The following is a 27000-nucleotide window of genomic DNA, read 5'->3' as shown; positions in this document are numbered from 1 at the left end:
TCCGCATTGCGGGGCATTCAGCCGCAACGTTACACAATGCAACCTCTATGCCTTGCATTGCACTGCAACGTTACACATCGCGCACCTATGCAATGCGCTATTACACATTGAACCTCTCCGCATTGCGTCGCATTCAGCTGCAACGTTACACATTACTCAGCTATGCATTGCACTGCAACGTTACACACGACGACTGCACTACTGGACGAACTTGCACATTGCACTGCAACACGTGGCCTGCGTCACGTGGTCTAACCCCCCCCCCTGCATCCCCGGAAACGCCCCCCCCCCCGCTATCGTTGGGGTCTCCCGCTGCTATGGCAACTCGTCACGCCAAAGGAATTCACTTCTGGGGTCATGCGGACCCTACCAAGTAACCATTGGGATTTTGTATTATAAATATTTACACCTACGTGGAAGGCTGTTCGAAACTAAATATATGTATGTTATTACCATAATGAATATTTAATATATGTTACGTCAGCTACAGAAATATACCTCGTAAATTTCCGGAAATTATTTTATTTTTTAGAACTGAATTATAAAATCCCCCTATGTCGATAGTGGTTTGACCCAGCTTCTTGCTCAGTGAAAAACCGGTGGTTGTCCGAATAGCTGTTGTACTTGTTGCGTTAGTTGTTGTTTGGTTGTTGTTGCTGTTGTGGTTGATGTTGGTGTTGTATATGAGGCTGCTTTAGCGATGCAGGAGCCGGGGCGTGAAGAGGAGGATGATGAAGAGGACAAGGAGGTGATGATGATGATGATGATGTTTGGTGGTGGTTCAGTCGGTGTGTGTTGGCGGGAGATCGCAATTATAACGGAGATTTAAGACGCGCTCGTGGGTTCAATCTTAATCGTTCATCTGTAATATAAAGGTTAATACATTATTGATAACGTGTGTTTGAGTTGGGCAGCAGAGGGCAGTACAGCACAATAATTTGGTGTACTATACTATGCTCCCCGTCTTCAACAATCCGCGCTAACCAGCTTGGTGAAGTATGGTCAAATACCCCCCACGACCCTCAACGCCGTGAAGAGGCCCTCATCCAGCAGTGGATTGACGAAAAAGCTGTAGACGATTATAATTATTGACTTTCTTAATTATTATGGCGTACATTCCATTCAGCACTCGGTGGAAGGTTGTGTACAGGATAGTCCATTCATAGACTGGTTGCCATGGACTAGTATGAATGAACTGGTCTTTGCCACGTGAATGTGGAATTGGCAACGCAGGCTCTGGACCATGAGCGGAGATGAGAATTGCAACTTGGCTTATTTAAACTTGCAGTTACTTTAACTTGATTTTAATATCAACACGGTATTTATTTATTTTCCGTGGATCTAATGGTCCGCTGCCACAGAAATGTGGAATTTAAACCACTAGCTGGGGGTTGTGTACACAGTCGACGAGTATTGCTCCAGAGGCGCCACGGTGGCGAGATGTTAACTACCTCTCCTGGTGTACAGGAGGTCATGGGTTAGATCCCGACCCCCGTGGCTGACGTGTGCTGTATATTTGGAGTTTGCGGTATCTCTCTCCCCGTGGTCGCGTGGATTTGTCTCCTGGTCCTCCGCTTTTTTTTACCTTCACATTTAGAATCAACATCACACGTTTAGAGTATTTGGCTTTTTACACATTTCCACGTGATAAGCCACTTAGCTGGGCTATCATTTGTGGCCAGGTCGCTTCTGAAAAAGAGACATCCATTTACGACTGAGTGTAGCTGTCAGCAGGATCTCCCCTGGTGCGGAGTGTCTTATCTTGGGTGGCTCATAATGGCTGCCTGTGACCAATTTATTCCCACGTGTTCATAAAGCCTCACTGGCCAGCGTGATGAAGTATGGTCAAATAACCCCTATGATCCGCACAGTGTAGGCGGTGGGGGGAGGTGGAGGGCCTCTATCTGAAGTGGAGTGAGTACTTGTTGAGAATGGTTACTTGATTTTTAAAATTTCCATTCGGTTATTGAAGTTGTCACTTGGTTAAATAAAGTGATCACTCCTAATCGAGGTACCACTCGAAATTATAACACATGCAGGTAGCACTGCCAGCATCCACGTGGAACGAATGCATGTGGATTTTCCACTATTGGTTCAGAAGGTGACCAGCACTGCCCAATGCTGAGAATCTATAAATGCAGTGTGTGTGCGTGTGAATGTCCTATTTGAGTTTATTTTATTTGTTACACAGATGGTCCCGTTTAGCCAGGGAGATCCGTGGTTCGTGAGCAAAGCGAAAACAAAGATGAAATATGATTGCAGAGTACGAATACAGGGTCCTTAAGGGATATTTCACAACAAACGAGTGCAAGAGGTGCCAGAATAAAGGTTAGGTACAGGTGCAAGTATGCTCTTTGTTTAGCTTTAATAGGGAAATAAAGAGGGGGAGTGAAGTCAGAGAGCAGTAAGGGTATTCCATAAATGTGGAGCAGCAACGTGGGAAGAATTTTTTTTAATAAACCGTTTATTAGGAATAAGGAGGAACTTCAGAATAAGGAGGAACTTCAGAAGAAGAGGAACTTCTTCTGAGGCTAAAAGGAGTTAGTGGAACTAAGTGGTCCCACAGGTAATTGGCGGATTTGTTTATGAGGACGTTTAGAATAAAGACAGCCCAGTGATGGTCTGTCCAGAAATCCAGGGGAAACAGATTTGAGTTAATGTATAAGTCACAATGATGAGTTATATAGGGGGCGTCAAGGGCAAAACAGAGAGTGGAGTGGTATAAATGAATGAGACGCTTAAGGTAGATTCAGAAGGTAGGCAATAGATGGTGTCTGGGTGTGTATGTTGTCTGTGGGGAGCGGTGTGCCACCAATTCGCGCACAAACTTGAGAAACTTGGGTTTGTTTTCTTTTTACGGTGTACATCAGTGGTACATTGGACCTGAACCTTTCCTGGGCCTCCCTTAGGTTGATTCAACCATAATTATCTTGCGCGGTGCGTGAACATCAGCACTGAGAAGACAAAGGTGGCCGGGCGTGGTGCTGATAGAACCGCAACCTCATGGGTTGTGCCAGCCTTGATAATATCCGCGATATAGGTACACTTGACCCCACAGTCTGTTAAATGTATGTGGGGGATCTTTTTCTTTGTGACTGTGTGCAGGGGCAAGGGTGGCACCTGTACCGCCTTACCCTGCAGGAGCTGGAGAGGCTAAAACTGCAGCAGGCGAGCGACATGCAGGAGGTATGAATGTAGCATCACACAGCCTATTCTCTAATCAGAAAAAAGAAACACGAGGATCAGAGAACTTAAACAAGTTAGAGGCAGGATATATCACTCAAAGGTATAACAGCGGGGTGTTTGAGACTAACAACGGACTGGCAGTTAAAGGGCAAAAAACAGAGACGGGAACTTGCCTGAGAGGATGTCCACTGTGGAGAAATGGAGTGATGAAATCATCTGTGTGCAGGAACTATATGTATTGTAACATTGCGAGACCGTGAGGGTTGGCAACGGCTTGGGAGGCCCCCTTTCAGCAGTGGATATATTACAGCTGATGATGAATGCTTCTTACACTATTTATACGCAGGCTACTCAATGCACAGAACACTCGCCATCATACTCCTTAAAAAGTCAATGTGTCTCTTAGACGAGCTTGGGAGGTGGTGCCCATCTCCATTGGTGGCCCTGAGCAGTGTTATGTTCATGTGTTAGTATTTCCTTGCATTCATATCCCTGTGTGTTGGTGTATCTATCACCCTGTGTATTAATTTGCCCATGTCCACGTGTGTTCGTGTGTCTGTGTCCCTATGTGGCCGCATGCAGGTGGAGCGATATGTTGACCACGTGCGCTCCCTCACAGAAGACCGGGAGATGGGACTGGAGGCCGAGAATGAAACTCTTAAGCAGGAACTGGAGGCCATGCATGCACAGATGGGTGCGTGTGTTTGTGCGTGTGTGTTGTATGTATGTTTAACATATTTTGCACCGTGCGTAGCGAACCATGCTGATCAGAGGTGTTGGGACAGAGGAGAGCACAGGTGGTGCATTGGCCAGTCATTTAAATCCTAACATCTGGATCTGTCACATGACCTGGCAACGAGCCTTCAACGCTAGCCTGGCATAAGCATCATGGCCACATCACCGCCACTTAGTGGCAAATGGTAGCTGTTGTCGTTGTGTATATGCACGGCATAAGTGAGATCCAATGGTTAGTACACTGTTCTACAATATCAATAACCTGAGTTTGATTCCTGACTGAATGTAACATCAATAGCACATTCTCTTGTTTGATTCAATCTTAAATTAATACACGGCACAATGTGTGAGGTCACTGGAGATGCAAAGGTGGCTGAGAATGTTGCTGGCCACATGCTATCCGTATCTAACAGAATTATCTTTACACTTTTTAGGGCTACTCAAATGCTGTGAGATGATTGACTCATCCTGGACTAAAAAAATAAAACATGAGATAACATTTGTTTCTGTTGCTAATCTCTGAAAATTAAAATATTAGTTTGACTGTCATGACAAACATATAGCAGGGTAAGTGCTGCCTGCTACTGTGTGAAACAGAGGTCACTTGTATGACTCTCAAGAGATAGTTATTTGCTATCGACTTCTGTGGGGCATTCTCCAATTGGAAGGGTAACACTCTTACGAGAGAGATCTGAACAGATGCTTCATCTTGTGACATGATGTGCGTGTGCATGAGCAGACACTGAACGCAAGGAGATAGTGGAGCTGTTGAGAAGACAGGGCATGGAAGAGATTATTGGGGCCTCTGCCAGCGAGCAGGTGGCCTTTCTTCTCGTCGAGAGAGCTTGTCTGCTGGTAATCGTCATCACCACTGTCATTGATATCATTCGGTTATCACTATCACCCTCTGCTTCAGACTCATTACAGTTGTCATGTACATTTAGAACCATTTTGTCAATCGATTGCTGGATCAGGGTCTCCCCCCACCGTGTCGGTAGTGGGGGTCATTTGACCATACTTCACAATGCTAGTCAGTGCAGGTTAAAGGTGGGAAGAATAGATGCAGAAGCTTAGGAGTACAATCCAACAATTTTGTTGCATTGCCGTCTGCTGCCCACAACACGGAATCATCATCACCATGATTATTGCTCACTTCATATGACCATCACTCTCCATTAATCACTAGCATGATGGTCTTTGTGTGATCCATCAACCCTGCCTACACATTTTTCTGGATTACAAGCGATCGCCACCAAGCCCGGTGTGTACGCATTTGTGCATGCCTGTGTGAGTTTTGTGAGCATGTGTTTTTTGTGCCTCTGCGTGCACTTGATTGTATGCTTGCCTTTGTTTTTTTTTGTGCATGTGTATGTGTTCTTGTGCGTGCCTTTGGTTGCATGTCTGTGCTTGCGTGTGTGTGTTCTGTTGGTCATTTTGTGTATATTTTTCATGCCTTCATGTGCATGTGTGCCGACATCTTTATGCGCATACATACTTGGTTGTGCACCACGTGTGTGTCTGTATCTTTATATAGGTGGCCGGTGATGGTGTTGACCACCCCACTCCCAAATCGGTACTTGCTAACTTTCCCCAACAGTCGATGAGAGGCTCTATGGGGACCTTTGTCGTTGTGTGTGTGTGTGTGGAGAGCGATATTGTTGTGGATAGTGCACTGCTCTATTAACCCAGTGAGCCAAATTTAATTTCCGCTCACAGCCAACATCAATAATGAATATCTAAACTGGTACTGGGCCTCTCCTAGGTCAATTCAGCCTTAAATTAATACCTGGTGCAGTGTGTATTCATCATCAGCACTGGGGAGACAAAGACGGCCGTGCGTGGTGCTGGCCAACCACTCCCTCGTGTGCAGTTCCGGACAAAATACGTGTCTGCTAACAGCACTTACCCCAACAGCCTATTAAAGGCTATACGGGGGATTTTGTCTGTGTGTGTGTGTGTATATATGCGTTTGTGTGCCTCTCTCTTTGCAGCTTAAGTCCCAGCATGAGGTGTTGGGTTGCTCCTGGAAGACGCCACCGCAGACCTCAGAGATAATGACACTCGGTGACAAAGTGGAAAAATACAAAAACCTCTACCACAAGGCAGAGGTACTAACGCAGCATAAACGGTCACTGTCAGCAAATTGCAAATGTGTAAGGTTGCAAAACATGGTCTCCCTTACAGGAACACACAGGGTTAATGCATTCAGTATGAATGTAGGTTAGATCATGTAAGGTGCTCATAGATACTATAACTAGAGTCCTATTAGTGGTCTTCCTGGGCAGACTAGGCTGCATTGGCTGGTCATGTAGCGTGCATGACAAGCCAGTTTTGTCTGGCTAGAGGGCGCTATATAAATGGAGCTTGGGCTAGAAAATAAATCGGCTAATGGGGAGGTACAGGAGGACCTGGAGCTGAGTGGACTTGCCAAGGGCTGGTACCAGAAGCTCATGATCAGCTTGTGTGTGTAGGATACTTTTGAGAGATGATAATAGGTAGTTGATGGCAGCTCTCCTCCAATTAATGCAAAAGAATTGAGGTGCGATGCTTATAACAACGAGCAGAAAATTGGACAGATAAAACACAGTGAGTTGGCACGGGTGGTGCACCTGCCAGTTGCCCCCATAGGTCAACCATGAACTCATGGGCCCATAATCAAATCACCCAGAATCCACCTGATTTTGGCAGATCTCGACAGCCGAGTAGGTTTGAGCCTGGTTAGTGCTTGCTTGGGTGACCATTCACAAAACACGTCATGTGGGTGTGGAGCTACCTTGTGAGCAATGTAGAAATATTATTTGTTTTACTGTGTTTCTATGCTTCCATGTGTATGCTCCTTGCCTCCACAAACCTGTACTTCCCAGTATGGTGAAGAATGGTAAAAGAAAAACACACAATTTGCACATGTGTCCGGAGGTCCTCATCCAGCAGTGAATTGACAAAGGGGTCGTACAAGTAAATGCGATTACATGGGCCTCTTCCGTGATCTGCCAGTGAGTCTTCGTCACTCCACGTGACCTCAAAGTGCACAGAGCTTGGCAGTAAGTGTCGCGGTGACGTTACCGCCACTCGGCGGTGAATCGTTCCCGTGGCTGCTTGTGTGTGTGCGTGTGCTGCACTGGTGGGCATGCAGAAATCTCGGCAGCTGCTGTCGGATGAGAGGAGCGCGCTCACGCTGAGGCTGCAGCTGCAGGAACAGGAGCTGGAGATGCTCAACAGCAACAGCAGCAGCAACGGCAGCCACCCTCACAAACGGTGTACCCTCGTCAGTGTTTTCCATGCATGCGTGTGCGTGAACTGGGCCTTCTCTCTCTAAAGCAAGTCAAACTTAAGTGAGCTCCTATTGTGGTCTGGGGTTATCAACAATGGGGAAAAACAAATGTATCTGGACAAGCTTTGTGCTGAAGTCACCACCCCTTTGTGGGCCATGCCAGTCTTAATAGCTACTGCATAACAGTCCCTGCATGTATCATGTGTAATGACCCCAGGAAACCGTTTCTTGTCGGTGATCTTTATTGAAGTCACGAACATTTGACAGGCGACGACCCCGACTCCAGCAGCCCCAAGCCTCTCGTCTCGACCCCTTTTGTCCTGTGCGTGGCCACCCCTTTACCCGTGGCCACGCCCCCTCTCTACCTGCTCCCTTCTGTCACTTGGCCACATCCCTATTCTCGATCCTTCCCTTAGACCCCAGATCATTCACCCTGTCTTGTCCATTAACCTGTCATTACCCTTGGTGGCCCCTAGTCTCTTCCCATGCTAATTCTCATGTCATTACCCCCTGTGGCCGCTACTCCCCTGTACTCTCTTCACATATGCAAAGATACACGTGGGCCCTTGTTTACTTAATTTATCCAAATAGGTGGTCCTGTTTGTTACAGTGTGATGCTTTAAATCAAAATCTTGACAGTTCAAGTCCTAGTCGACTCAGCCCTTCATCCTCTCGTGATCAATAAAATACATGCCATGTTTTTTTTTATGTCAAACAGCGGTTACTGAGCACAGGCCTAAAGGCCAAAAGCGCCAAGTAGCCAGCAACATACTGCACTATTGAGGGTGTAATAGATACGATGCTTGAATTGAGCAATATTACAAGAACTTGACTAATTTTAAATTTAGGCTAATGGAGTCAAGAAGACTTTACAAATGAGACACGACAATACAAATGAGATAGAACTAGACCAAAGAAATAAAAATGTTTTTTAAAATCTCAACTCGAAATTGCAACTTTAGTTTGCCCTGCCAGAAGAATGTGGAATTCCCACTCCTGGCTCAGGTCAATATACAGAAGATGACCATTCTTCATGTGGTGAGTGTGTGTTTGTGGTTTTGATGTAATGTATTTAAATCAAAGCAATGTATGTGTAGTGTCGTAGGTCTCTTCTTCCTTCTTGCTCAAGGCTTGTGTGTGCGTGCGGGTGGCATGCGTCGCACACACACTCAGTTGGAGACGAGGTTGTTGTTGAGTTCACACCACCAACTCGGGCCCCCTCTCTCTCACGACCACGCTGCCGCACGACCCGGCCCAGACACGACCCTGTCCGCGTTGCACCGACGGCGTCGACCGAGGCAACCAACTGCTGTTCGGCGATGACAGCAGTAACGAAGGCGGCGATGACGACAGCGACGATGAGACGAGTCCACTCCCAGAACCGGCAGCCTGGATCTCTCGCTCTCTGCTGCTTTATTCCCCTCGGCGTGGCTTGGCTCCGCCCTACCCGCGCCTCCCTTCTCGAACCCACCAGAGGGTTCCAGGGGCTTCCCCACGAGGTCTACCTTGACCCTTGCCCCAGTTTCTCCGCCCTGCGGCACACCCACGTATATGCTCAACGGTGTGTGCACTAAGTGCCCACCTGCAGTTGCAGCTGCTGTACAGCAGTCAGCGCTATGTCACTACACATGTAACAAATACCATGTCATATTTGGAATACTACAGGATGCATTCTTATCATAAGCATCGAGATGGCGGCCCCATGTATTCGTGTTCTTCTGTCAAATGCTTGCGGTCAACTTTTGCTCAATAGGAGACTTTACCGTCTCTCTTTGGCTGCCATTCCATCACCGGTTTCATCCATCAGCCATCATCCCTTATAGCGCTGTGTCCTGGTTGCCAGGCAACCCCTATCCTGAACACGCCGCCACGCTGAGCGCAGTCCAAGACCCATGATGTTTGATATCGGCCTCAACCGTGGTCTGCCCCGAGGTCGGCTCTAGTTCCTCGGTCGGCTGATGATGATGGCGCACGCAGTGCTTTGGTATGATCAGCTCAGGCGTCCGCCCGGGGCAGTGTGTGTCCGAAGAGGTGAAGTCTTCTGACCCTGACCATTTCAGTCACTGCCAGAGGAGATACTTTTTGATACTGGACCTCAGCGTTGGTGATGCGCTCGCTGAAGTGGATGCGGAGTATCCATCGCAGACACCACCGGTCGAATGTATCCACAGGGAGTAGCTGCCATTGACCACATCTCTGAGCCATACAACAGTACAGACAGGATTTACGCGTTGTAGAGGTGGGGTTTTTGTTGCTGTTGTAATGCTGGAGCGCCAGATGTATCTGTAGAGCTGTTTCATGGAGTCGCGTGCTGCCCGTATGTTGCAGTTAATATGATGTCTCTAATTTGTGTCTGTTCCCTGATTCATGTCTTCCCCTTTCTGTCTCGGTATAATTACAAGCATGCATCTCTCCATTGCTTCTTTCCGTATGTTTCATGATTTAGTTTTATTGTCTTTGTTAGTTTTCATGTATTTTGATCCATATGTTATAACAGGCAACATGCCCCATGCCCGTATTGGAAACATTCTTCTCCAGGTAGTATATTAAAACTATATATATCTCTGAGCGTAAGGTGTTGTGAGTGTTGTCATGGTGAGAGTTAGCTCTGATGGCACTTTAACACATAGGCTTTTACGACCATTATTCATAATAAAGGTTATTTTGGTTAGATCACGTAAATATAAATGTGTCGTTAACCCACCACCATCTGACACAGCCAATTAGTAAAGTCTGTGTTGGCTGGTGAACACAATTCAGGCAAATCGTCTGATGAAGCTGGTAGTAATCACCAGCCAAATGTCGTACTCAAATTGCAAATGTTGTGGGTTTACTCTCCAACACACCGGTGTGCTGAAGTAGTAACTAATTGGCACGTTTTGGTCACGTCGAGGGGGTTTTCGTCCTCCCTGCAGCTGTCATGCGCAGATCGAGGAGCTCCACCGGCAGAACGCGGAGCTGGCGCGGAAGCTACGCAGTGCCGAGGTGTCGCGTGAGGAGCTGGGCGAGCGCAACGAGGAGGTCGAGGCGCTGCTGGCTGAGCTGCAGGCGCGCGAGCGAGACGGGGAGAGGCATGGCGATGGGGAAGACAGCAACAGCACCAGGGAGGACAGTGACAGCTCCGGGGAAGATGGGGACAGCGGCAGGGAGGGCGGCGCCCCCGTGGTGGCACGAGAGGCAAAAGAGGAGGGAGTCAACGTGGGAGAAGAGAGGGAGGCGGAGACGGAGGCGGAGACGGAGGTGGAGGAGAAGTCTCAGCTGCTGCAGAAGGAGGTGAGTTGTTTTATGTTGAGTGAGACTTTCACTCCTGCATCCACAGTGCCTGGGTCTGTCTCGTACGTGCTTGTGTGTTTTTGTACGCGTACATGTATGTGTATGAGTGCGGCAGTACAGTGGTTACCTCCCTGCGCTATGAACCTGGCGAACCGAGTTCGATTCTCACTCATGACCAATAACTTTGGCGAATATTTGAATCAGTTCTGGGCCTCCCCTAGGTCGACTCAGCCTTAAATGAGTACCTGTTTCGGTTCGTAAACATCAGTACTGGGGAGACAAAGGCGGCTGGGAGTGGTGTAGGTCATCCACTCCCTCGTATGCCGTGCTGGCCTTCATAGGTGCTCGCGAACAACACTAGCCTTTCAGATGCGCTTCTGCAAACCTTTTAAATATGGAAGCCACTGGAGCTATGCACTTTTAAATCTGGATTGAAAGTAATTTCTTTAGAACTGCCTTTTGTGTTCTGTTTGTTATCCTACCCACGCACCTCCAATTAGCACGGCTGGCTATGTACGGTGAGAAAGAAGTTCAACAACATACATACGTACAGCTCCAACTGTCTGTTAAAGGCTACACGGGGGGGATCTTTGTCTCTGTGTGCGCGCGCGTACTCAGCTACTGGGCGCGTGCACACGCCGTGTGCTCACACACCCGTCCGTGCTGGCCGAGCGCCTCTCGGTGGTGGAGGGCGAGAGGGACGCGCTCAACATGACCGTGCGGCAGCTGCAGATGCAGAACACGCAGCTCCTGGACAAGGTGGGGCACAAACACGCTAGCTCACACCACCCACAAGAGCGACAGCAGCAGCCATGTGTTACTGAGTGGCGACGATGCCGCCACAGCTCTAGCGCCAGGCTAGGTGCACTTTGAGGCCAAGTGTAGTTGTCAAAGGCTCGCTGGCAGTAGTTCACCGGACACTGACTGAGATCAGTTTAACATGTAGGCTTTCGCGACCAATATTATTCATAATAAAGGTTTTTGGGTTAGATCGCGTTTATTTATAAATGTGTCGTAACCCTCCACCACCCGACACGGCCAATCAGCAAAAAAAAAAGTGTCACGTTGACAAAAGACAAATAATTCACTACTTCAGCCCACCGGTGTGTTGAAGAGTTAATCCACATTTACAGTTTGAGTACGACATTTCGCTGGTAAATACATCCAGCGTCATCTGGATGTATTTACCAGTATTTACCAGCGTGGATTAACTCTTCAACACACCGGTGGGCTGAAGTAGTGAATTATTTGTCTTTTGTCAACGTGACACTTTTTTTTTGCTGATTGGCCGTGTCGGGTGGTGGAGGGTTACGACACATTTATAAATAAACGCGATCTAACCCAAAAACCTTTATTATGAACTGACTGAGATGACTAGCAGATGTACTCCCGTGGTGCCTGTTGTGCCAGCTTGCTGTACTGTGTCATTCAAAATAATAAGTAGATGCCTCCGTCTGCTCAGTAGCGTCCTTCATGAAGCACCCCACATAGGCTAATCTTGACACTGCTAATTCCATTCATTGGCAAGTCCACTCTTCTCCAGTCCCACATACCACACCACCCCATCTCTTCTCTAGCCCATGCCATTTTAGCCCCCTTTATCTGTCCAAAGAGCAGCCACTTGAGCATGTGGTGGGTGAGCATGCGGGCTACATGACCCAGCTAATGAATTATCGCTGTTGGAGGACTTTACTGATGGGACCGTGTCCAGCTCTGGCAAGGATCTCCGAGCTCCTCGTGTAGCCCAGTTTGTTTTAAAATAATCCAGTTTGGTTCCTGCAACCTTTGTGGCCTTTGAGCCCTAGCAGAGTCAACCCCACTGTGCTTCACGCTGTTTGGATTGAGGGGTTCCCTCTCCTACAAAACATCAATTCTGCAGACATGATATTTGAAGTCACCATCACTGCCCTTAGGGATGGAAATTGGGTGGTGCTGCAAACTATTTTTTATGCATTTCTAGATTAATTTGTGACCATCTCAGCAATTGGCGACCACCACTCATCCTTGTAGTGCTGAACGGCTCGCCAAACCTCCAAGCGTAGGCTGCCTCCTCAGCCTTGTTTGTGGGATACTGTAGACCAGCGGTCCATAGATCACTGGTGGTTTACAAGGCCATGGGAAATGGTCCACAAATCTGTGGTAGATACACATCTTTTCACAAAACACCATGTGGTCCATGAACAATTTTTGAGGGTTGGCAAGTGATCCATGGGTTCAGATGGTGAGAATGGGCCCACCACTTTCTCTCAGCTGGAACAGCTCGGGCTTTAGGGAAATGTGAACTGGGTACACAGCAGAGCCATAGTTCTGAAAGTTACCAATGCTCTGTGAGCCCAGCAAGAGGTGGGGAAGATGCCACCTAACTGCAAATAATGGTACAATTTTCGCCTGCTTTAAACTTTAAACAGCTGACTGAGAGCAAGCTAATATGGGTTTGAATGGGGTCCAAGGTGGACGCCCACCTCCAGCATAGATGTAGGGCAGGCGCATCTTACAGACGACAATCCGATCGTCAGTGGACAGATCAGTAGAGCTGAGCTAATCTGAATTAGAGATGCAAAAGACAAAGGTCCCCCGTATAGCTCAGATTGTTGAGGCAAGTGCTGTTAGCGAGCACCTATGAAGGCCAGCATGGCACATGAGGGGTGGGTGGCCAACACCATGCCTGGCCACTTTTTTCTCCCAAGTGGCAATGTTTACACACCGCACCAGGTACTCATTTGAGGCTGAGTCGACCTAGGGGAGGCCCGGGACTGGTTCAGATAATGATCACTGGTGTTGGCCGTGAGCGGGAATCGAACTCGGGTCGCCGGGTTTGTAGCGCAGCGCGAAAACCGCTACACTATCGCTCCCTGCTACTTAGAAATGCACACACACAATCACATACGCACACAGACATATACATGAATACATGCAGTTATAAACACACAAAGAAATACATGTACCAACAGACACACTCACATATACACCAATAAAGAGAAAGATAGCCTTAACAGACTTTTGGGGTTAAAATATTCGCCACGGTTATTTGCTCGTGAGCGGGGATTGAACTCGGGTCGTCGGGTTTGTAGCGCAGTCCAGTAACCACTGCGCGACTGCTCCACACCACGATACAGACACACGCACACAGACACACACACGTGCGCGTGCGCGATTGTCGTGTTGACCGGTGTCACCGAAACCGCCGGCACCGGTGCAGGCGGCGGAGTCCGAGCGGCAGTGGGAGGAGCGGCTGCTACGAGGGGAGCAGGAGGCAGAGCGGCAGCACGGGCGCGTGGAGAGCCTACAGCGCCAGCTCGAGAGTCAGCATGAGGAGATGCATGGCACCGCAGGGCACAAGCGTGCTGGAGACGCAGAACAAGTGGCACAGGTGAACGCAAGATGAGACAAAGATCCCCCACATAGCCCTGAACAGACGACCCTCACCCAGCACGTGCAGCACAGACGTCACCACGACGCTTGTGCCAGGCCATGTGCACCTTGAGGTCACGTGAAGTGTCGAACGCCCGCTGGCAGGAGGTCACGGGGCAGACCCAGGTGCCACGGTCGACTGACACACCGATACACACACACAACAACAGAAAATGCCGATACACTTACCTCCTTTACTCCAGGCCCTTGGTGCACAAGGAGGTGGGTGACCAGCAACACGCCCGACTACCTTTGTCTCCCCAGTGGCGATGTTTACACACAGCATCAAGTACTCCTTTGAGGCTTAGTCGATTTAAAGGAGGCCCAGGACTGGTTCAGCTAATTGTCACTGGTGTTGGTGGTTGTGAACGGGAATGGAATTCGGGTCACCGGATTTGTAGGGCAGCGTGCTAACTGCTGCGCCACCACTCCTCAGAGCTGGAGAACCTGCATGAGGAGCTATATAGCGAACCCAAGTATGTTGTTGACACTTTACACTTCATCCGTGTGGCAAATGGACCAGCAGTTGTGGTTATTTTTATAGTTTTGTATTTGCGTTTGTGGTTTGACAGGGTTTTTAAGGCTTTTCAATACAAGTGTAACATTGATTGTATAATAATGGTTTTGTTGTCACTGTGATCACCACTTTATTGCGTTGTGACCGATAGAGGTTGCATTGTTGAATTGTGAAGTCACATGATTGTGACTTTACTGTACGGTAAAACCTCTCAAAACCAGATTCAAGTTGATTAGAATTTGGAGTAAGCCTGTAAAAGCTAGGTTGCGTATAATAACTAAATAACTATAAATAAAATAACATAAAAATAAATAAGTAATAACTTCACTCAGAACACTGTTTACGCGCTAATTACATTGCTCATAGTGGGCGATAATGTGTGTATGTGCACTAGCAATTCTAAAGCTATGCGTTGTACTTGTCTGTTGCATGTAATTGTGCAAACCTTTTTGGCACCATGCTCATCCGACACGCTCTATTAGTGCTCACTCTATTTTTTTTACATTTGTTCAATTTTTGTCCTATGAATAATCAAGATTATATCTAATTATTGAAGGCCATCAGGATATCTGTGCAGTCTTCCATATATTTCCATGGTCAACGTCTGCACATGGTGGTGGATAAGTGACTGGGATTAAACTATAATTAAAATGTGTATTTTACTTATTTTCAGTTTTCTGGACATCCCCTGTAACTGTCGAAGCTCTGCCCCAAATTAGTCTGGCTTTGGTACGTTTTGCCGTATCGTTACTGCCATCGTGAGTATTGTCCTACCGTTAATGTAGTCGTGCCTCGTGTTGTATTCCCACTGCTGTCCCGTTGAAGGTGTCTGCCCTGGAGAAGGAGCTGAGTAAGCTGCGCTTGGAACTGCAGGAGCACAAGCTGCAGTGGCACCACCAGCAGCTGCAGCTGCAGGCGGAGCTGCAGCAGGGACACGCGCGTCGCACGGTAACGCACACTCCATCCGGACCGAACGAGGTCCTTGCAGAGATTAAGATCAAGATGTCGTCATGGCTAAAGTCGCTGATGCTGCCATGCCTCGCCAACGCATTCTACCCTCCACCATGCATCTGACCTCCAACACTTCCAACCTCTGCCCTAACAGGATCCCCCCGTTTGGTCTGAATGTTTCCTCTTGGTTACCAAACTTGTCAGGACTATTCCATTGCCTCTTTCTGTAATTGGCCTCCTCCCTCATGCTGCACAAAAGTCCTACTATGCGCAAGCTCAAATCATATCTACATCACTCACCTGCCATGTTCCATTTGCTTAAAACGACGAATGGACTGTAAGTAAAGTGGTTGCGACAGGAGAAGAGGCACAAAGGAAAAGTGCGTGGGGAAAGAATATCCCAAGCAGCCAAGCCCAGGCAATGATGGTACCTTTACCTGAGAAGGAGATGAGAGCATCTATATGTCATCGCAGCTCCATTTAAACTGTTAAACACTTTTTGTTACAAGATAAGGCCCACTGAGTTATATATATATATATGTGTTTTAAGAACTCACCTGGCCACAAATGACAGCTCAATGAAATGTCTTATAATGTGGAAATGTATGGCAACAAAATACTCGAAACGCATGTTTCTAAATGTGGAGGGAAAAACCAGAGGACCCTGAGAAAAATCCACGCAACCATGGGGAGAACATGAAACTCCAGATATACTGGCCTCAGGGTCGGGATCGAATCCACGACCTCCTGTATACCAGGCGAGGTAGATAACATCTCGCCACCGTGGCGCCTCTATAAAGTCAATATGCCCACTGTTTCCGTACACAGCACGCCGTACAGAAACAAAATCTTCAACTATAATAAGTCAAATTTTTATGTAATGCTTTCGTGACTGCAGGGATTCATATTCTTGATTCTTTCGGTAAAGTCACCACGTAGAAGGGAAACAATAAAATAATAAAAATATAAAACAATAAAATTCTCACGACGTTTCGACTGCAACACAAGCAATCATCATCAGGTGTGAAAGCCGAAAGAACCAAGAATATAATAAGTCAGTCAATTACTTTAATTGCTCTCTCCTCTCTGCCCTGATATGGGCCAGATTTATTTTATAGAGAGAGGCAGTCAGTCACAAAGGTAAAAAAAGGAATGTCTTGGACCTGAACAGGGGCCAGGGAGTCGACAGCAGGGATGGCTGGGAGAAAACGTGGCAGACTATGGAGACCATGAAGTCCCTTGTGCTGACTTGTAGTGGAGCCATGGTTACGATGATGAATTTAAACGATAAGGAACTGCACCGATCAAAGCTTTCCACATTTGTCATGAACACTGCTATATAATATAAACGTGTATCATAGACTAAAGTTTCACAGATTGGCCTGTATCAGGGTAGAGAGAGGGTAAAGCAATTGAAGTGATTGACTGACTTATTATAGTTGCAGATGTTACATTATACTGTTGTGCTTGAAAATAAATATTGAAGAAAGTAGATATGTGAACAGTGTTGAAATTACATGGGCAGTTTTCCATCAACAGATACTGGTTATTAGACATGCACAGCCAAAAGACGAACACATTAAGTGGTCTCAATTAACAATGTGCTTTTGTTTGAGACAGCAAAACTCCAGCATAGGAAGTGGACTATTTAAATGACTGGCCTAGGAGTGGAGAAATATAATTACATGCAGCCATTGTTACATGAAATATGTTACATTTCCTGACATAAGACCATTGTCACTATGTATGTATGTATGTTGAACTTATTTCGCACAGCACTGGCTCATTTGTGAACAAAGAGCGGGTTATGAAAATTATAATTTTACAACCACATGAGATGAGCTAGAGAAAAGTGTGATAGGTAAAGGGTAGGATCTGGGGTTGAGCGGACTTGTTGCTAGTTGGTCTAGCCAGACATGGGCAAAGTACGGCCCCCGGGCCCTATACGGCCCGTTGGGCTTTTTAATCCAGCCCGCCGAACTTGTCCAAATATTATTATTAATTAAAATTTTACCTTTCTCCTGTAATGCCCCCATTTCCCTATTAGATGGCGCACTTTGACCGGGAGTTACGACATGTTTTTGTATTCATGTTCGTGCAATTTGTTAAATTGCCTTGCAAATACATGCTTTGCTGCCTGTTAAAGGCCAAATCCTTTCATGTAATGATTTTTACATGTCATTTATATTAGTTCACACAAACACTCCATCCATCTGTTCCTGGCCCGGCCCCTCTGTCAAATTTTAGAACCCATTGTGGCCCGCGAACCAAAAAAATTGCCCACCCCTGGTCTAAGCGGTGCATGAAACAGCCTATATGGAGGAGGCTCATGTTAGGTTCTACGGGGCCTCTGGTGTATTGAGGAGATAGGTAAAGGTGCAGCCCTCCAATGTCTTCCTCACGCCTCTATTGGTGGAAGGATTTCCTCTAGAGGGCGCTCGAGAGAGCACGTCTCGAGCTTATTGCGGCTGACTCTTCTACAATAGCCGTACATCTTGGAAGAAGAGGGAGTATCTACACTTTACACCACACGTGACGTGCCAACCAACGAACTGGTGTACCCATTTATATTTTTGGGTGGATAGAGGCAGTGGGATTTCAGAAACTTGCCTCACTCGGAGATCGACTTAGCGAGTTTCGGATTCCAAGTCCAGTGTGCTAACCATTACACCACGGTAGATTAAACAAAGCAAATTTAAAATGTTTTTGTTTAGTTCGCACGATTACCGTATTTTTCCGCATAGCCCGCATACGCATATACCCCGCAAAAATAGCTTTTTGTGTAAAACAAATTTCAGATAGCCCGCACCTCCATATACCCCACATGCATTCATATCTTTAACGTCGTTACCGCAGCCTAATTCCATCATGTTAATACGAAGTTTACATTTGTAATACATTCCACTATCAATTGCACAAATAAAATAAACTAATCGGAAACGAGTGAACTTAAAACAGTAAATAAGTAACAAAATTAAATATACAATAAATAAGTAACACATAACTGGTAGATAAGTAGTTTTAGCACTGGTAGAGTGCGCACTGCCAGATAATAGCGGCACTAATAGCGGCACTACGGTAACGCCATTGCCTCCCCCCCAACCCCCCCACCTTTCTCCTTTCCAGCTGCCCCACCCCGCAATCCCCACCTCTCTCTCCCCCCAGCTGCCCCAACCCCCACCTCTCTCTCCCCCAAGCTGCCCCAACCCCCACCTCTCTCTCCCCCCAGCTGCCCCAACCCCCAACCCCCACCTCTCTCCCCCCAGCTGCCCCAACCCCCACCTCTCTCTCCCCCCAGCTGCCCCATCCCCCAACCCCCACCTCTCTCTTCCCCCAGCTGCCCCACCCCCCAACCCCCACCTCTCTCCCCCCAGCTACCCCAACCCCCACCTCTCTCCCCCAGCTGCCCCCCCCACCTCTCTCTCCCCCCAGCTCTCCCGTCGCTGGTAAACAGTGCGCACACTTAAAACATTGTCGTTTAATTGTACAAACAATTAATTTAAAACGTGATAACGCGTGCAATTTTAGTGTGAGTGGTTTATTTAGCAGTGCTTTAGTCAACGCTAAGTGTTGCATAGTGGATAGTCCTACCATAAAATAATTAAACGAGTCATGACATGTCACACGTGTAAAATATTTTTTGGGATAGCCCGCACCTCCATATACCCCGCAGGGTCTTGTTTTGTTTGTAAAAAGTGGTATACCCGCGGGTTATATGCGGGAAAATACGGTACTGGTCACTCCAGCATGCTAAGTTATTGCAGCGCAGTCTCTACTATTCGTGATCTTTCATCTCTTCACTCACAGGAACTGGCTCGGTTTACCCATGACCTCGTGTCAGTGCACCTTCCAATGAGGCTCCATTTGGTGGTGAATGACGGATGCTGAAGTTGTTATTGCATGTCTAGTTATATGTGTTCGCGTGTGTGCATGCGTGTGCATGTCAGATGCTGAAGGAGAGGGTCAGGAATCAGGAGGAGGAGCTGAAGGAGCTAAGGCTTCGTCTTGTGGAACGGGAAGACAGATCAGCTGTGCAGAAGAAACCAAATCAAGACAGCCCACCTGACCAATCAAAACTGCAAGACGCACCTGATCAGCTTCTCTCCCAGGTGTGTGTGTGCTGCAACTTATTACATCTGTCCATGTGTATATAAATCACGTGTGCACATGTACACGTACAGCCCCTTGCCACTCAACTGCTGGGTGAAGGCCTCCCCACGTACCGTGCAGGTACTGGGGATTTATTTTTCAACCCCGTCAACTAGGCGCATCTTTTCTCTTCTATTTCCTGTTCTGTGTGCTTTTGTGTGGAACGCCACGTGTGGTATCCATTCCGGATCCATTATAAACACGTTTCCAAACCACTGGAGTTGTCTCGTTTGGATCCACTCTGTCATTATCTTATTGCTTTAGTTCGTATTGTCTCTAGCCTAGACACTATTCTTCTAAGTCAACTCATTTTTGCACTTGCTCTTTTATTTTGGTTGTTCATCGGATTTAATTGGTGCTTGCTACTGGCAGCCTGCAAGACTGTGTATGCGCCTTGAATGCGTTGAACGTGCGTGTACGCGTTTAGGGCCAGGAGGCTGGCTTACGCATGGAGTTGGAGCGAGCCCTACAGAGAACAGACAAATACATGAGGTGCGTTTTTGCGATATGCTGCAGACCGTCAATAGCCCTAATGTCGGAAATCCGAAATGTTTGTAAATCTGCATTGTAATTGCCTTTACTTGAGTGGCCAGCAGAGGGAGTAATAGCAGAATCTGAACTCTTCTAAAATCCAAACGACCCACAGTCCCATTTAGTGTGGATATTTTCGAGTTTGTTTCTGACAGGTTCGAGTCCTTCCTCGCTGGGTTGCTTGCGTGCTCACGATCTGCCGGTCTCTTTTTAACTCTGTCACTCTCTCCCTTTCCTTTACATCGACTTCCCTCATGTATCTTCCTGTCCCTTTCTGTCTTCCCTCAATCTCTCTCTCTCTGTCCACATTAGATGTTTATGTCGTGCGTATACCCTCACCAGCTGACTCACATTCTGTCTCTCTTTTACCAGCTCACTCTCACTTCATCCTCTTCCATTCATGCCCTGCACTCCCCTCCTCTCTCGCCCTCTCTCTTTGCCCCCTTATCCTGTACTATGACACTCTCACTCCTCCCCCTTCCCTCTCTCCCACTAGCCATCTCTCCAATCTCATTCTCTCCTCTCACATACATTATTATTTACTTTATTTTTTCGACATTTCTCCAAATCAATCCAGGTTGTGCTATCGGTGTCTTGTCATGTGACGACAAATCTATTTGTTAGAGAACGATCTACAGAGCTACCTCTCAGTTCCCCTGAAGTGAACTCTATTTTCCACAGTAAGGAGCCACATTTTCCCACTTGCTCTGCCACTGCAAGAAGTATTTCTGACATGACATTCAAACCAATAGTTTATGCCTCCAGCTGAAATTTGTCCAAATTAAGTGCAGAACCAACATTTAAAATGATTTGTTTTGTGCAGTCATTTTCCTTCCCCCGCATCTCCGATGAACACAGTTGGCTACCTACGATGCGAAAGAAGTTCAACACGCAGTGCATAAATGGTAGCAGGGCTGACACCATGAAGAAACTGTACTTGAGAACCTGCTTTAACCATAGGCGGTTGTGCAAATTCGAACCCAGGATCTCTGCTGTGCCAGCTCAGTGCTCTCACCTCTGAGTCACCCGTCTTTGGAGTAACTTCATGAACTCATGCATAGAGGCCCTGCTTCTATGTCTGCCCCACCTTTCCCTTACCCCACCCCCCCCCCAAAGGCGATACAACGCTGGCCGCGTGTGCTGGCACACCCGCCTGCGCTGCGCCCGGGACGCCTTCCTGGGAGAGCTGTCAGCGCGGGACAAGGCTGTGGCCAACATCTCGCATGACCTGAAGCTGGCGCAGAGCTCAGCCAGCAAGGTCAGCGAGACTTCACCTCTCCAGAGATAGTTGCTTGGGTCTGTTTTACCAACCTTCTGTTAGCGAGACTCTGCATTGTCTCAGAGTGAACCTAGTAGGCTACATCATGGTTCAATTAAATGTCACACTTTGGGGGTTTGCGGTTCGATTCAAAACTTAAAATCTTTTCTGCCGTGGTGACGAATGTAGAATCTCTGTTGAATGCAGGGCTTACCCTGATGTAATAGCAGCATGTTCAAATTATAAATCGTAGATTTTTACACACAATTCGATGGGTTTATCTTGCCAAGAACGTAAGCAGGCACAGATGCCACAGTTACATTACACGGAGGTTATTTTCGGTGTGTGCCGTATGCGTGTTTTGGGAGTGGCGTTGTAGTGATTAGCGCACTGCACTTCAGTGGGGTGATCTGTATTCTTGTATCGCTGTACCACCTTTACTAGGCGCTTGCTAACAGCACCAGTCCCATATTCATATATAGGCTGAAAGGGAATTCCTTGTGTTGAGTGCACATATAATGCTCTATATGTGTGTGTGTGTCTACCATGGTCTGTGTGCTGCACCACAATCCCGATGACCTGCGTTTAAGTTCTCAACCATGAAGTCCGTCAGTGACAAATGGTATCTGAACTTGATGCAGCCCTCTCCCCTAGTTCACTTTGGACATCTGTACAAGGGTGGGGAAAGAGAGCTGGACATGCGTGGTTCTGGCCACACCCCACCCTTTTGTGTATTGGATCAGCATTTATATTGGCGAACTGACATCACTTGTCCTGCAAGTGGTTAATGCACTATGCCACGAACCCTTCAACCACATCAAATATCCCAAACACTTCCAACGTCGGTGGCGAATATCCGAATCGGTCCAGGGCCCTGAGGGTGACTCAGCCTAAAATGAATTCCATGGTGCGGTGTGTCAACATCAGCAGTGGGGACACAAACAAGGTGGGGCATGGTACTGGCTACGTGACACTGTCGTGCGCCATGTCGGCCTTCATAGGTGCTCGCTAACAACACTTGGCCTGTCTATGTAGGCTGCACGAGGCATCTGTGTGTGTGTGTGTATGGGAGTGTCCTAGCCACCCACGCCCTTGTGTGCTGTGTCGGCCTTCATAGGTGCTCGCTAACAACACTTGGCCTGTCTATGTAGGCTGCACGAGGCATCTGTGTGTGTGTGTATGTGTATGGGAGTGTCCTGGCCACCCACGTCCTCGTGTGCTGTGCCGGCCTTCATCCTGTGCTCGCTAACAGCACTTGTCTAACAGTCTGTTAAGGCTATAAAGTGTGATCTTTGTCTTTGTATAGGAACGAGCGTGGAGGGAGCGAGTGGTGCAGGAGCTTCACGTGTCTTTGGCGTCCGTACGTGACCTCACCCAAGAAGTCGCCGACCTAAAGTTCTCCTTGCGCGAGCAGACGAGGCTCACCCAGCACGCGCAGCACAGGCAACGGCACAACACACCGATACACACACCTCTAATCTTAGCTTTCATAGCGAGCACCTATAAAAGCCGACACTGCACACGAGGGGGTGGGTGGCCAACACCACGCCCAGCCGCCATTGTCTCCCCAGTGCTGATATTTTACACACCGCACCAGGTACTCAGTTGAGGCTGAGTCGACCTAGGGGAGGCCCAGGACCAGTTCAGATAATAGTCACTGATGTGGGGCGTGATCAGGAATCAAACTCAGGTCGCCTGGTTCGTAGCACAGTGCATTAACCACTACACTACCATTCCCCACTTACATACACACCCATACACCACCTCATATCTACACACACATTCCATACACTTACACAATCATTCACCACACACTCATACACAAAGATCCCCCGTGTATATACTTAACATACTGTTCGGGCAAGTGCTGTTTGTGAGCACCAAAGACACTCATACACACACATACACCCTAACAACGCCATATCCACATACACCTACCTATACAAATGAAAATGTATCCACCATTTAAAAGCTTTACAGTTACTCCCACAACCATTCAAGCATTAACCTGCTCACTTACACACCACAAAGGTATACACTCACAAATCCAGACATTTGCTCATGTTTATATTCAAGTTGTTGCCGAGTATTTGTGTTGTTTACATGTGTGTGCGTGTTTCATTTGCCTTGTGCACAGGGTTCAGCTTCTTGAAGAGGAAGGGGAACGATTGAGGAAGCTTCTTCTCGCGGAGCCTAGAATACACTAACACGTGGCACGCAGGCACACTCCGTCTCACTGACACACAAAGACAAAGATCCCCCGTGTAGCTTTAACAGACTGTAGGGGCAAGTGCTGTTAGCAAGCACCTATGAAGGCCGGAACGGTACACGAGGGGGTGGGTGGCCAGCACCACGCCTGACCGCCTTTGTCTCCCTAGTGGCAATGTTTACACACCACACCAGGTACTCATTTGAGGCTGAGTCGACCTAGGGGAGGCCCGGGACCGGTTCAGATAATCGTCACTGGTGTTGGCCGTGAGCGGGAATCGAACTCGGGTCGCCAGGTTCATAGCGCAGCGAGCTAACCGCTACACTATCGCTCCCCTCACTGACACACGCACACTCACTCACACACCAACACACACATACTCGCACAATTGTCTTTCACCACTAAGTGGTGGTGATGTCACCAAGGCGTTTGTGCCTGGTTAGGTGCAATATGTGGCCACGTGAAGTGTGGAAGGCTAGCTGACAGAGGGGGTCATGGGGAGAATCCAGGTATTATGGGTTAACTAATTGAGATTACTGGCAGATGCGCACCACTTGTGCCCTTCATTGTGTCAGTGGAGAGAGCAGGTGGGGCATTTGATCTTTGGGCAAGTGCTTTTAGGAAGCACCTAATAAGGCAGACACAGGGCATGACGGGGTAGTGTGATCAGCACCACACCCATTTGCCTTTATCTTGCCAGTGCTATTGTTTATGCACCACACCAAGTACTCATTTAGGGCTGGATTTACCTTGGGAAAGCCCGGGACCAGTTCCGACACACATGCACAAACTCTCACCCACTGATCCACACAATCACATGCAAAGACAATCATCGTACAGTTTAGGTTTAAGCTTTCGGAGTAAGTGCCTATACCAATGTCAGCGAGCACCTGTTAGGGATAGCATTCCAGACTAAATGGTGGCCTTTGCGTCTCCTGTGTTCATATTAATAGCCATATCTCCACTGCATGATGTACTGATTTTAGTCTGATTTTATCGAGGAGACAAGCCAGGTTCAGAAACCATTTTCAACATGCTGCTCTTGCCAGGAATTAAACCTAGGTCAGTGGGATTTGAGTGAATGAACCTTGTATTCCAAGGCCTTTGAAAGAGACTCCACTGTCTAAACATGTACCCACCCAGACACTTTTTTTTTTACAAAAGACAAACATTTATTGTCTCGTATCGTGAAATGTTAATGAACATGCTATAAGCAAGCACCTATAGGTACAGTTCACTACTGAATTCTGCATTCGACGTTCAGTCTGGTATATCAATACCGAATCTAACATTCCGAGACCTGCACTGCCCTTATTTTGCACACTCCACTGGGTAGTTACTTTGGATAAAAAAAAAGCAATGTGTGTGATTGGTGATTGGAGAACACTCAAATGTCACTGCACGGTAAGGTGACACTTTTTCCACGGAACAAACCCGGACAAATATCTCAGCCTATTTCTGTTAAAATTGTGTAGTGTACTGTCATGAAGTTCAACACAATACCACAACATCCCGGTACAAATAAATCCTGCCACCTGAACACAAATGCTAGCTGGAACCTCGTTGCAGTCCTGCCTCCTACAGGGAATCACTGTGGGTGTCTCGTCATTACATGATCCACCAACCCCATCTCCAGTCCCATGCATTCCATGCGTGCGCCGCAAAACTACACCCAGTGTATTTATGCTTTGTTATTTATGCATGGTTGCTGTTACGTACGTGTTGAACAATAACTTGTGTTTTGACCGTCGCATGTTCTTGCCACTCATTTTTCTTTCACATGTGAAGATTTTGCAAATATGCGCACCCTGTGTGTGCCGTAGCTTCACGTTTATATTTTTGCTAAATAAATGTATTGTACACTATGTTGTGCGTATGCTTTCTTAAACTCTTAACAATGCAGTTACATTTCCATTGTGTATGTGTGTGGCATGTAAAATGGATTAAGCATGTAATAGTGTTTAAAATAATTACTATACAATGTGAAGTTACATGGCATTTCAATTTGACAATCGCAGCTTGTATCCAAGTTGTGCTAGCTAAGTTGTGTCGTGAACTGAATATGTTCAGAATATGTTCAGTTCACGACATACCGAAAGACCCAAAGAATATGAATATGTTGTTTTGGTATACCTAAAGTCAACAGCCTTACACCAAATCCCTTGGACTCAGATGTGATGCACTGCCATACAGCCGCCTAATACAACCTGATGTGTGGTCGCCCATCCAATTATAATCCAGGATTAACCATTATTGGCTTGAAGTTCTGGTACATTCTAGGTAATTTGATCATAATGATTTAAAGCCACTTAAAATAGACGGCTTAAACGCATGATTTCGAATGCGCTGGTTTCATATCTTCAAACAACACAGCCTCCTGACAGATACACCCATTCCCTGAGTTAAACCCATGACTTGAGCCAAGCTGGTTCGGTGCCTTGTCAACTCGCATGATCCTCCTGGGAGAGACATCTTCAGGGAATGGAACCCAAGATACCAATGGTACTCGACTCACCGAGTGCCCTGACAGCCAATATGAACCACCCAGCCATTGAAAATGTACAAGATATACATAAGGACATATATACAATTATGTGAAATAGCTCATCAAAAAATGTTAGCACAACTTTTTTTAATAGAGTAATCCCATAATTAAATCTAATTTCATCCCATAAGGTACCTTATAAATGGTGCAATTGGCCAGGAAGTGTGCTACACTCAAACTTCAGCTTATACTCCATTACATAACATTCATAATTCACAGCCCTTTGTCAACCCACTGATGGATATAGGATTATAGGCCCTCCAATGCCGTGTGACTCGTGTTGTTTATTTGACTGTACACGTACTATATTGTTGGTTCTTTCGGTAAAGTCACATAGAAGGGAAACAAAAATAATATTTAAAAGAATATTTAAAAAAATAAAACAATAATATTTCATTGTTTCCCTTCTACGTGACTTTACCGAAAGAACCAAGAATATGAATCCCTGCAGTCACGAAAGCTTTAAATCAAAATTGATACACGTACTGTACGGTACTTTCAACATTGGTCAGTGTGGGTTTAGAGAAGGCAGTGCCAAGGATCGGTTCAGATATCAAGCGTCATTGATGTTAGCCATGGCCCTGGATTACATTTGGGATACACCGAATGTAATGCAGTGCGCTAATCACTGTGCAAGTGATTCCCTCTTAAATAACAAACTACTGTAAAATGTGCAACATTTATGCTAAGGAGTTTTTTTTTAAATGTAACTAGGCTCAATTTATTTTGCTACGATATAAAAAAAGAGTCAAACTGTCTCCCGGATCCAACGAGCAATCAGGTGGTGCTCATCTCCAGTCGGGTACCCCGTAGCCAATGGTTGAAATTCCACATTCCCATGGCAGTGGTAATCAATCTGACCATGAATCAAACACTGTTGGGTTGCCTCCCAACAAAGCAACACGTAGTTAATTGACCTGGGAGGGGTGATAGTAATGATGGGCTGATTCGATAACTTCCACTC

The 27000-nt window shown here is 46.9% G+C and overlaps 1 protein-coding gene across 4 annotated transcripts; it reads left to right on the top strand.

Annotated features, from left to right (window-relative positions):
• Positions 1 to 349: 349 nt before the first annotated feature.
• Positions 350 to 25356, top strand: LOC116939018 (uncharacterized). Of its 4 annotated transcripts, none has more exons than XM_032946878.2 (16): positions 352 to 748; positions 3106 to 3186; positions 3769 to 3880; positions 4661 to 4776; positions 5165 to 5182; positions 5913 to 6029; positions 7055 to 7176; positions 10108 to 10465; positions 11084 to 11224; positions 13665 to 13835; positions 15219 to 15341; positions 19292 to 19453; positions 19921 to 19985; positions 21141 to 21282; positions 22589 to 22642; positions 23420 to 25356. In XM_032946878.2, exons 1-16 carry the CDS (start codon positions 701 to 703, stop codon positions 23432 to 23434), a joined length of 1845 nt encoding a protein of 614 aa, XP_032802769.2. In that variant the 5' UTR covers positions 352 to 700; the 3' UTR covers positions 23435 to 25356. The 4 variants fall into 4 exon arrangements, with proteins under 4 accessions (XP_075917359.1, XP_075917360.1, XP_032802769.2 ...); XM_032946876.2 differs by having other exon boundaries at positions 22589 to 22725; XM_076061244.1 differs by having other exon boundaries at positions 350 to 748; positions 22589 to 25356.
• Positions 25357 to 27000: the final 1644 nt, after the last annotated feature.

The sequence above is a fragment of the Petromyzon marinus genome, chromosome 5 (genome assembly GCF_048934315.1).
Source record: "Petromyzon marinus isolate PM22_M1 ecotype Great Lakes invasive population chromosome 5, UKy_Petmar_22M1.pri1.0, whole genome shotgun sequence".
Classification (NCBI taxonomy): Eukaryota; Metazoa; Chordata; class Hyperoartia; order Petromyzontiformes; family Petromyzontidae; genus Petromyzon; species Petromyzon marinus.
Note: the sequence above shows the minus strand (reverse complement) of the source record. Positions and strands in the feature narration are given on the sequence as shown.

Bases quoted from the DNA above. Each gene is read 5' to 3' on its own strand.
- LOC116939018 (XM_076061244.1), top strand. From the start codon at position 701: ATGCAGGAGCCGGGGCGTGAAGAGGAGGATGATGAAGAGGACAAGGAG. The intron at 7,177-10,107 runs GTGTACCCTCGT...TCCTCCCTGCAG, and splicing joins GGCAGCCACCCTCACAAACG to CTGTCATGCGCAGATCGAGG. The intron at 15,342-19,291 runs GTAACGCACACT...TGTGCATGTCAG, and splicing joins AGGGACACGCGCGTCGCACG to ATGCTGAAGGAGAGGGTCAG.